The 11,445-nt window shown below is 49.9% G+C and overlaps 3 protein-coding genes across 3 annotated transcripts; 2 read left to right on the forward strand and 1 right to left on the reverse strand.

The window, feature by feature from the left end:
• The first annotated feature begins 1,803 nt into the window (after positions 1 to 1,803).
• BX661DRAFT_191173 (uncharacterized protein) lies at positions 1,804 to 2,535 on the forward strand. The gene is made up of 2 exons (XM_051537668.1): positions 1,804 to 2,252; positions 2,480 to 2,535. Exons 1-2 carry the CDS (start codon positions 1,890 to 1,892, stop codon positions 2,495 to 2,497), a joined length of 381 nt encoding a protein of 126 aa, XP_051388448.1. The 5' UTR covers positions 1,804 to 1,889; the 3' UTR covers positions 2,498 to 2,535.
• Positions 2,536 to 3,857: 1,322 nt separating this feature from the next.
• Positions 3,858 to 4,318, reverse strand: BX661DRAFT_191175 (uncharacterized protein). Its single transcript, XM_051537669.1, is given in 2 exon segments — positions 3,858 to 3,922; positions 3,938 to 4,318. 2 exon segments carry the CDS (start codon positions 4,087 to 4,089, stop codon positions 3,904 to 3,906), a joined length of 171 nt encoding a protein of 56 aa, XP_051388449.1. The 5' UTR covers positions 4,090 to 4,318; the 3' UTR covers positions 3,858 to 3,903.
• Positions 4,319 to 10,494: 6,176 nt separating this feature from the next.
• BX661DRAFT_16016 (uncharacterized protein) lies at positions 10,495 to 11,028 on the forward strand. The gene has a single exon (XM_051533301.1). It carries the CDS (start codon positions 10,546 to 10,548, stop codon positions 10,843 to 10,845), a length of 300 nt encoding a protein of 99 aa, XP_051388450.1. The 5' UTR covers positions 10,495 to 10,545; the 3' UTR covers positions 10,846 to 11,028.
• Positions 11,029 to 11,445: the final 417 nt, after the last annotated feature.

Raw genomic sequence — 11,445 nt, forward strand, 5'->3', positions numbered from 1 at the left:
ATGCGCCAACCATTATCGCATGGTACAAATAATTGTAATTGTAAGTCACCACAACTTTGCAACAAAAATCATGACAAGGAAGTGGGCGTTTTAACGCCACTATTGGTATAGAAATTGGCGGCTGCAAAAAAAAGCAACTGCAGCAGCTAAACCAACACGCTTTGAAAACAAAACGCACCTCCAAAAAAAATAAACTGCTAGTAACGGTCACTTAAAGCACATGTAAAAACAATATCGATAATCAGAAACGTGTCATACGAGGCATGGATCAAATCATTGGCAGTGTGAAACTCTAGATAAGCCTGGCTAATAGAGCGAGCAAATGGTTTTGCAGCCAGATTGCTAAACAAATTCAGCCAAATGGTGTGCTATGTGTCGTGGACTGTGCAATATGCATTTTGGCTTTTGTTTTAGAAAAAGAGGGTGCGAAAAACAATGCTTGGATATTTGGCAGTCAGGTTAGTCGTATGCGGTCCATAATTATTTTGTACATATATAAACCAGCATTTTCCTTTGGCGCATTTGCCCAAAGTACTTTTCTTTTTTTTGCACCCATGAGCTTTAGTACCTTTCCAAAATTAAAACATAACTATTGGTTGATGGCGATCAACTGATTAACCAGTCTTGGCTGTTTAGCTACACAAACAATAAGTCACACAGTGACCAAAGCAATATGCTCCCTACTCTTCGCCTTTCACAATGCATAATAGCACTTAGTTATTAAATATACTTTATATCATTATACTTTATCTATACGTTCATAGAATGTCTTATATTCCAATAACAACTGCGTTGGGTCACTATGCGACCATTAATTGAGTGTCTGGCTAAACATACAAGCCTTGTTAATCAGTTAATCGTAATCAACTGATAGTCTCGAAATATTATCAGCAAAATAACAAAAATAATGAAAGCTAATGTTAAAAATAATTTACATAATGATACAAAACAAACAATACCCAATGATCTAGATAGCATCAGAAGATAATATCAAACGTGTACCAAAAATAATTATGTGTGAATTCAACTTAGCCACTGAGCTGACGATGAAAGCCTGTGTACAGATTGAGTGTTTGAAAAAGAAAAGAAAAACAAAGTAATATTCTTACAAAGCCACCTTGTAAACAATTGATTATGCCTGTTGCGATATTTGAAATGTATTTGATTACAAATAATTTTTTATTAGGCCACTTATTATTTGTTGGTTGCACAATGCATTTTAATTAACAAAAATAAAACAATCAAATGGAAACTGTTGGGGCACACATTTCCTTTGTAGCCCAACGCCCATCAGTTGCCCTTTTCTTAGTGAGCACTAAGACCCACAATCATAAAAAGGGCAAAGCAACAATACCATTTTGCTAGTTCTCTCTCTCTCTGCTCTTTTCCCAGTTTTTAGATAATATAAATTTATTATATCATCCAATTCACTCGTTAACAGAAACAATGGTTAGGTGATCAATTTGATATTTGTTTAGTAATCTTTTTTATATAGCAACACACCCCTCCCTCCCCTCCCCTCCCCTCCCCTCCCCTCCCCTCCCCTCCCCTCCTATTTACAATCGAAATTGTTATTTAATAATTTCAATATGTATAGAAAAATGACATTCTCAATAAAACAATAATTACTTTTTGTGTTGATTTTGTATTGATCGGTGGCTTATTAAGTGTGAAAGTTGATATTGCAAAGGAAAAAAAATAAAAAATAAACCAATTCTTGTAACTAATAAAAGTATGATATAAAAAGGAACACATGGCGCACTTGAAGTAATATGAAAAAGTAGGATAAGTAAAAGTTTTTTTTTCAAGTTCCAACACATTTGGCCTACTATAATCTTATTAAACCAAATATATTTTATATTTATTATTCAATCATCCGTGATCCGAGAATGAAATTCATCTCACCATTCCTCCTGCTCCTCGCTACCGTCTTTGCAACCCTTGTTATGGGACTGCTGGAAGCCGAGAAAAATGGTCTGAAAGGCTTTACTACGAGGTACAACACCAGCAACAAGTCCTACAAAGAAGTGCATCCGATTCTCCTACAGCTCTGCGGCGATCTCAGATCATCAGGTCCATGTGCTGATAACGATGATGCTATTTTTGGATTAATGGGATACCTTGAGTTGTTCAATCGTGACTGGGAGGTTCCTAGATATGCGGATTATACTCAAATGGTCAATGAGTTTAACAGCGCTCTTGCTGCGTCCGAGTATGATAAAATAAGGGAAAATTATGAGAAGTGTCGTGCTCTATAAAAATGTGGGTCTAAATCGATATATTCAAGTCTTAAAAATTACTTACTTAACTGAAAAAGGGGGCAGCGCTGTGTGGGCAGCGCTGTAAACATCATGGTATTCCTTGATGTCAGCCAGCAATAACAGAAATGTGTATAGTGGCCATGATGGCGATCTTGATTCTTGAAAAGGGAAGATAGTGGCTTGAAATGTGTGTTGGGCACCACAAGAAGCATAAAGACAACAATCCATTCAACTAGATAGTCTGGTAAATAGTTTTTATTTAATCACATTTTTTTGGCCAATACAATTTATTTAATTATTTATTTTTACCAATATATTGAATTGAAGGCACTATTATTTACCTAATGTCATACGAAACAACTAAAAAAAAGCCTAATCCTTGGTAACCGCGTGGATAGATTCAGCCAAGTACTTGACGTTCCCACTGGTGATACCAGCAATTGACACGCGGCCATCTCTGGTCAGATAAATATGATAATCCCTAGCCAAGCTATCCACCTGTTCAGGCAACAAACCAGTATAACAGAACATACCAATTTGATCCGTCACATGCTTCCATTCTCTCTTCGACCCAAGGTTCTCCAGCTCACTACGCAAAGCCGAGCGCATCCCAATAATGCGATCCGCCATCATCTTAACTTCCGCCAACCACTCCTTACGAAGCTCCTCATTGGTCAGAACCTCGGCGGCAATCCGGGCACCGTAAACTGGAGGGTTGGAGTACAGTGGGCGGATAAGGATCTTCATCTGGGATAAGACGCGGTCACGCTCCTCCTTGTCGTTGGAAACCACGCTGAAGGTGCCGACGCGCTCGCCATAGAGCCCCATGTTTTTGGCAAAGCTCTGGGCCAAAACCACGGGTACACGATCTCCCTCGACGAACATCCGCAGGGCACCGGCATCCCGGTCAGCATCGCCGGAGGCGAAGCCCTGGTATGCCATGTCGAAGAAGGCAAGGTGTCCCTTTTCCTCCATTGCCTGCTGGATCTTCGCCCACTGCTCCAACGAGGGGTCGACGCCGGTTGGGTTGTGGGCACAGGCATGCAGAAGCACAACGCTTCCCTGGGGCATCTCCCGGACATCCTCCAGCATTGCCTCGAGGTTCAATCCATTGGTCGACTTGTCAAAGTACCGGTACTGCTTAACCTCCAACCCGCTAGCGCGGAAAATAGCCCCATGGTTGCCCCAGGTGGGATTGGGCAAATAAACCTGGTGGTTGGGATAGTGCTTGCTCAAAAACTCGGCGCCAATACGCAAGGCACCGGTGCCAGAGATACTCTGTGTCACAGCCAACCTCCCTCCTTGCAAGGCAGGGCTTTGGGCGCCATATGCCAGCTTGGTCGCGGCGTCGGTGAATTGCGCGAGGCCGGTTATGGGCAAGTACTCCTTGTCTTGCAGCTGTGCAAGCAGGGAGTGTTCGGCTTTGCGCACGGAGCTCAGGACGTAGGGGTGGCCGTTGTCTGTGCGGTAGGCGCCAGCACCGAGATTCATTTTCTGCGCATGCGGGTCCCGCTTGAAGGCCTCGGTGATGCCCAGGATGGTGTCTGGAGGACCCATGGGGATGTGGGCCCAGGTGGCGAGCTGGCGCAGAGAGCTGGGCTTGAGCACGGCGGCGGACTTGAGTGCAGCGAGCATTTTATTATTATCTCGAATTGAATTGAATTGAATTGAAACGAATTGAATTGAAACGAATTGAATTGAATTGAATCGAATCGAATTGAATTGAATGTTGCGAGAAATAATAAAAACAGTTGAGGAAAGAGAAAACAAAGCAAAACAAGACAAAGCAAAGTAGGGATTGAAGCGGATGAAAAAGAAAAAAAAGCATTGCTTTTTTCGGATGGCGCAATGGATGACAAAATAAAAATAAACAAGTTTGGGCGGCATGTGCTTGGGTTTTTTTTATTTTTATTTTTTTGCATTATATGCATGCAGCATTAACAGGAAAAGACAAATTATTGGTCACTTGCAAAAAAAAAAACCCGAGGTCCTGTTCTTTCCGATTAGTTTGGTTTATCAGCCAATCAAACAAAACCAACAGGCGAAAATCAAAAAAGGAGTTTGGTAGAGAAAGATAATTGTTATTTGAAAATCAAACCCCCCCCCCCTGAGTTTAAGCTATTTAGTCTTGTCCCACACTCTTTGTGCATTCGGATACCATTGACTCGGCAACATCCGGCGCAAGGGCTAAGTGGTCCGTCAGCACATGGGCCAGATCACCTCGCAGCTGGATTAGATCCCACTTGCAGTCGACCGCCTCCTTAGCAGCCAGCAGCGACCCAAGCTCACGGCACAAACGTGTCCCGACGTCTTCCCACAGCGCATCGCCATTGGAGAGCTCGCTCAGGCCGCCGACGGCCTGCACGCGCATGCGCAGCGCCACGGCCAATGCCCGCACAACCGCGCTCGGCCCCGGCGTACCCCGCGCCCCCGCCTGGCTCCTCGTGTCCACCAGCGCCAGCCGCCGCAGCGCCGCATACCGCGGCTCCGTCTTGGCGCTTGGCGCCTTTAGCGCCTTTGGACCCCTTGGCGCCTTTGGATCGCTAGGCGCCTTTGGATCGCTAGGCGCCTGCGCCTGCGCCGCAGCCCACGCGCTCAACACGTCGCGGCGGGTGGCCCTTCCGGGAGCGCCTGATTTGATCATCAAAAAGTACAGGTGCTCGAAGTGGCGCATCCACACGGCCGCGGCGTCGCGCACCACCGCGTCGACCCAGGGCGCCCGCAGAGCCTCGCAGCGGCGCGCAAGCGGCGCGCACAGCTGCTCGGCGCCCACCGACCGCTGGGCAAACGCCCGGCGCATCAGCCCATTGCAGCCACGGCGCGCACCCATAAGCTGCGGCGGCGGCGGCGGCGGCAGCAGCAGCCTCTGCGCTATTGCGTGCAGCGCTAGCGCCGCCCAGCATGCGCGCAGCCCGCGGTCCACGGCGCCGCCGCGCGAGCCGTCGGCGGCAATCCGCCCGCAGAGCAGCAGCCACTGGCGCACAAAGTAGGCCGCCGCGGCGTCGGCCTCCTCGGCCGCCGGCGCGCCGCGCAGCTGCGCCCACCACCGCTGCGCATCGGCCCACGCGGCCTCCACGCGCGCGCACACGCTGCCGGCCAGGCCCTGCGCGGCGTCCGGCAGGAAGCACAGGCTGCGCGCCAGGTCGGCCTGCAGCTGCAGCGCGCCGGCCAGCGCCGGCACGGCGCGCCACGGCAGGTGGCCGGCATGCATGGCGGCGGCGGCGGCGCCGGGGCCGTGGCCGAGAAACGCGTCGACCTGCGCCACGGCGTCGTCCGCCGCGGCCGCCACCAGGCCCTGCACGCGGCGGCGCAGCGCGGGCTCGGCCAGCTGCGCGTACAGCGCGTCGGCGGGCACGTCGCGCAGCAGCGGCGACGCGGCGCAGAGGGCCGGGCGCTCGCCATCCGCCAGCGCCTTGGCCACGTCGGCGGCGGCCGCCACGGACGCCACGCGGCTGGCCGCGATGTCCAGCGCCGCATGCACGCGCCGCACGGTGGCCTGCCACCACACGCCCAGCGCGCGGTGCGCCGCGCGGTCAAGCGCCGGCTGCACCTGCGCGGCCAGCGCCGGCGCCAGCTGGGCCGCGTTCTGGCGCAGCCGGCGGACCAGCTCCGGCGTGCCCGCCGGCCGCGCGTCCTCGGCCGCCTCGCTCAGCAGCCCGGCGCTGCCGCCGCCGTCCAGCAGCCGCGGCACCGGCGGGCAGAAGCGCGCGATGGACGGCGGCAGGTGCCGCGCGACCATCACGTTGCTGCTGCGCGCGGCCGCGCGCGCCGCCTGGGCCGGGCGCGGCGGCGGCGGCAGCGGCAGCGGGCTGACCAGGACGGCGCCGGCCACCGACGACGTGCGGCGGCGCGCCTCCGGCCGCCGGGCGCTCGCCGGCGCGGTGCTTGCGGCGGCGGCGCCCCACTGCGGCAGCGGCAGCTCGGCGTCGGCGCACAGCCCGCCGAGCGTCGCCACAACAAACGACAGCTGCGGCCCGCCGCCGCCCGGCGCGGGCACGCCGAACGCGCGCGCGTAGTCGGCCAGCACGCCGCGCACCAGCGCCAGCACCTCGGCCGCGGCCACGGCGCAGCCGCGCGTGTCCCCGCGCGCCGCCGCCAGCCGGCGCTCGAGCGGCGCCGCGCGCAGCGCAAGGAACTCGGCGCACACGCGCTCGGCACACGCCGCGCCGTCCAGCAGCGCCAGCGCGCAGGCCGCGCCGAGGCACGCGTCGGAGCCGTGGTCGGCGGCGGCGGCGTCGGCGGCCGCGTCGGCGGTGGCGATGGCGCTGCGCGCGCGCTCGGCCACCTGCGCCGCCAGCGGCGCGGCGGCCGCCCACATGCGCTCGACCACGGGGAATGCGCGCACGACGGCGGCCTGCGCCGACAGGTCGGCGTAGATCTGCCGCGCGGCGAGGCACACCAGCGCCGCCGGGACGAAGCGCTGCGCCTCCAGCGCCTGGCGCACGAGGTCCCCTGTGTCGCCCAGCACCTTGACCTGCGCAGCCACGGCAAACGCCGCCGGCTCAGCCGCCGGGCTGCCCTCGGCGCGCGCCTGCGCCTGCGCCTGCGCCTGCGCCATTCCGAGCTGCCCGTGCAGCTGCGCCAGCCGCATGCTCAGCGCTGCCGACTGCGCGTCCATCCCTACCACCACATCCGCCGCCTGGATGAGCTCCGGGTAGTGCGTGGCCGCCACCATGCGCATCTGCTCCTGCAGCTGCGAGCTCTGCCGCTGGATCCGCGCCAGGTGCTGCCGCACTTCTGGAACGCTGAACTTTGCAAATACTGCGTCAGCGTCGGTTGTGTCTGAGAAGTCAGCTGGGGCCTCGCCTTCTGTTGTGAGGTGGGGCCTGTCAAAGGAGTCGGTGGACGGGGCCAATGGTGAGGGTGACGCGGATACCAATGCTGCTTGTTGCTGTTGCTGCTGCTGCTGCTGCTGCTGCTGCTGCTGCTGCTGCGGTGTTTCGGGGCTGATGCTGGTGTCGCTGCTGCTGCTGCTGCTGCTGCTGCGGTCGCGCGTCCGCGAAAACAGCCTTCCCTGGAGCCACGAGGACATTGGCAGATTGTGTTTGAATTAAAAGGCTATCAAAACTTGAAAAAAATAAATAATGTAAAGAAATGCATTTCCACACAATTCAATTACGTCTGTGAGCAGCCGTTAAGAATGAAATAAACGAGTTGGGCAGACAATGGTTTCTTGATCGAATCCGACACTGTCCGAAATCATAATCATAATCGCAATCACAATCACAATCCCCACTTCCCCCCTTTCCCTGGCTTTTCTTTCTTAGCCTCGCTAACACCAATAACCTGCAAAAATATATATATATACAATTTATCATCTAAAGCCAAACATAACATCAACATAAACATAACCATAAATTCCATGCAGGAAGTGTATTCCATATGCTTATGCTTATGTTTGTCTTTTTAGTTTTTTCCCTGTAACTTGATGAGAACCCACGCACGTGCAAATGCCAAAATCGGCCTGTTTATTCGCAAAACCTCGACAACATTATGCTATTTTTTCAATTTCAATCACCGCTTTTATTTTTAACAATGCACGTTTAAAATTGTTTAATTTCTTTTTTTCCTTTGTTCTTTATTGTCTTTTTAAATTGCTCAATTTTTCTTTTATTTCAAATTTAAACAAAATTCAGGCTTTTTCTATATAAAAATATGGACCAGACAGCCTACCACCCGCCACCAACACCACAAGCAGTATACGGCGAACACAATCCCGCGTATAACCGGCAGCGCCCTAGTCACTCATCGAGTAATAGCTCGGACATAATAGAGAAAGACAAGGGCTGTTTACGCCAGTTTTCCATCTGGTGCTGCGGAAATTTCTGCTGCTGCTTTTGTTGCCAGGGCGAAATAAAATCTGCTGATAATTCGCGAGGTGGAGCTGCCTACGCAGGATGCGCGTGCTGACACAATAATTAGCCTATCTTGTAGTTGTACAAGAATAAGAAGAAGCAAATTACACTGTTAATTTGGCTTGTTTATTTTCTCATCTAGTGTATGTATCATGTAAAATAAAATAAAATAAACAAGGTTGGTCATAGTTTTTGACAAGCTTTTTTTTTTTTTAAAAAAAATAAATCATACATATTTATTCCTTGGGCGCTGGCTGCACTGTGGTACGCTCGGAAAACAATACGTAGAACGGCATCCCAGCTTGACCACTTATTTGAATGGTTGTGGGCGGGGGATATATCGTTGCAGTTTCCTCAGAAGGATCAGACGCGTACTGCACAAGAAAGTTTGGTGGGTGTGGAATTTCCATACGCTCGGCTTGCTTCTGTTTATTATCGGACATCTAAAAGTTACTTGGCCACTTGGTTTGGTTTACGTATTGAATATAATTTAAAGTTCTTCTTGTTGAAAATGAAAGTGCAAATGCCAGAGTGAGATAGTAATAATATGCGTAATGAAAAGTTTGTGTGTTTGTGCGGTTACTTTTTTATTTATTTTATTTTTATTTTACTTTCTACACACTTGGATGAGAAAACATTTGGGTCTTATAAACTGATGCGGGAAGAAAAAGAAGAAGAAAAAAAAACAACATGTTTTTTTTGGGGGTAAAACTTCAAACTCTGAACGATGAAATAAAGCATTGTAAAACATCTTTTTTTTTGTTTTGCGCTTTCAGTAAGCCTTAAGCATTGGACAATATCCTGATGACCACATGTATCATTTTGCACAATAACAGCTTGAATCGATTGTCTTATTGCCGGTATTCAAATATACATTCTCCAAATGCCCGTGTCACACAGGTCCCACCAATTTCCAATGTTCATATAATGGTGACAACACAGACATGACCAATTTGCCATTACCGTTATGAATTCTGCAAAAAAAAAAAAATCCCGACTACTGCCCAATTTCCTTGTCAATAGCACGTGGGCAGGCACCACAACCAAAGCAAACGTGACTTTGCGCATAAATTGATAACGCGCTATTCTTATCACCCACCGTGATAGCTGGATGACACCGCCGCACATATATTAACAACATCCATCCATCCATCATCTTTTTAACACAAGCAATGTGGCGGTTACCAATGACCAACGGCCTGCGGCCACCCGTCGTCTTCGCACTGGCACTCTGGATGATTCTATTGGCTATTCTAGGATTCACTCGTCTAATCGAGCTACCAGTATCAGACAAGGCACTGCACTTTGTAGGCTTTGGCACAATGTCCATACTCCTGTTTTTTGCATTCCAAGCAACCATCCCTCGACGCAAGGTATGGGCGCTAACGGTAGGCACCATGCTCTTAGTAAGCTTTTTCAGCGAGGTATTGCAGCGTCTGTTTACCGGCCGGGAGTTTGATTGGGCCGATATTGTGGCCAATTTGATGGGTGCGTTGACGTTTTTGTTTGCTGCGTGGATGGTGGACAGGTGGATTGTGCAGCCCAGGGCGAGGAACCAGGGGTATCGGGATAGCTCGAGGTATTGGGTTATGGAGTCTGGAGCTAGGGCGTCTGCGGGCTCGGCGGATTACGAGATTGAGGATGAGATGGATGTCGAGCTGGATGAGATCTTTGTCGATACGCCGCCGCAACAACAGCCACAACAGCCTACCCGCAGCCCTCGGCAACAACACATCAGCCAGAATTAGCTGTGGTTTATCATTAGCATTGCATATTTTTTTTTGGAATTATCTAAAAAAAGAAAACAAAACAAAAAAAGTGAAATTAAACGAGCCTAGAAATAGAAAAGCTCGTATTTTGACAGTGTCTATAAATACAGCGCAGTTAAAAATAAATGGGCGGAAGCAGATCCAATCATAAATCTTTTTGGCTGCCTGCAAATCCTAACTGAAAGCCAAAAGCTGCTCCCTCCCTCCTCTTGGATATGCTCATCATCCTCCATTTCCCATTCCAACTTTTGCCATTTCGTGCATTCGGATAAAACGATGACATCACTAGCGCTTGGGCTTTTTTATTGTTTTTTTTGGGTCTGCGTTTCTGAGCTGCCTCATCATCGTAGAATGAAAAGCAACAGGCCCCCTCCCCCCTTTTTGCAGTGGTGGTATAGAAGTGCTCCTTTAAAAAAGAGCTCCTTTTTATGCGACAAACAAGCTAAAGTATTTCTCCGTTAAAATAGCCCCCACGTTCATAATAGGAAGGAAAAATCAAAGCACAATTCTATTCGCCCGTCGGGTGTTGTTTATCGATGATCGGTCGACTATTTTAGGCGCAACTCGCTGCGAGTGGGGAGAGATGAAAAAAAAACATGAGAAAATCTTGCTGTTCAGCCTTTTTTTTTTACTATTTCTTGCTCACACTGACGGTTTGGTATGCGTGTGCCTAAGCCGTGTGCGTGTTGTGTGAGCGAAAATACGAATGAAATGGCAAAATTTCCGCCGGCCCACGCGGCATACATACATGCATGCGGCATGTCCATGCTTGGGGCGTATAAATACGGTGTGGCCGCTGCGCCTTTCCTTCACCCTTGCTCTGCCCATTATACCACAAAAACGCCCTGGCTCTCCCTCCTCCACTCCAATCAAAACTCATATTGGCCTTTTCTTTCTTTCTTTCCTCTGTTTCTATTCAATTTCAAAACATTCGCTTTCTTTATTCCATCCGTTTTATAATTAGGCATTTTCGCCCTATTATCTGAATTGACTTTTGCCATCATCTTCTCTATCCTTTTCTCTCTTCTTTCAGCAAGAGCAGCGTACAAACTCACACACATATCAGCTACACCAAAAGAGGCAAGTACTCTATGCCATTTTTCTCCAAAAAAGATAACCAATGCGCTTTATGCACACACCCCCCTTGACAACAGCAGAACCGCATAAATCAAAATCGGACCGAAACAATGCAAGAAGCGAGAAAGAGGATCGGGGGTGAAAAAAAGTGAAGAAAAGCAAGCGTCCATTAATTTTCGCTTGTTCTAAACACCTACTGCACACACACACACACACACTCTCTCTCTCTCTCTCTATATCCACCTTGCCTGTTTTTCTTAATGCTGGGCCGCACCAAAGAAAACAATAACAATAACAATAACAAAACGCCAGCACGGCTGCTAGTATTATATAGTCTTGACATGTCATGGTTTTCTTTTCCTTTTCCTTTTTCCTTTTCTTTTGTCTACAAACTCAAACTCAATCATTCTGCTATATTTCTTCGCTAATAACACCACGGACAGACCCTTATCTTGGTTTTCTCCTTGCTATTGCACCCATTTA

The sequence above is a fragment of the Kickxella alabastrina genome (genome assembly GCF_025024165.1).
Source record: "Kickxella alabastrina strain RSA 675 chromosome Unknown BX661scaffold_105, whole genome shotgun sequence".
Lineage (NCBI taxonomy): Eukaryota > Fungi > Kickxellomycota > Kickxellomycetes > Kickxellales > Kickxellaceae > Kickxella > Kickxella alabastrina.

What these genes read in the sequence shown, in the direction of transcription:
- BX661DRAFT_191173 (XM_051537668.1), top strand. Translation starts at nt 1,890, where the DNA reads ATGAAATTCATCTCACCATTCCTCCTGCTCCTCGCTACCGTCTTTGCA.
- BX661DRAFT_16016 (XM_051533301.1), top strand. Translation starts at nt 10,546, where the DNA reads ATGCGTGTGCCTAAGCCGTGTGCGTGTTGTGTGAGCGAAAATACGAAT.
- BX661DRAFT_191175 (XM_051537669.1), bottom strand. Translation starts at nt 4,089, where the DNA reads ATGCTTTTTTTTCTTTTTCATCCGCTTCAATCCCTACTTTGCTTTGTC.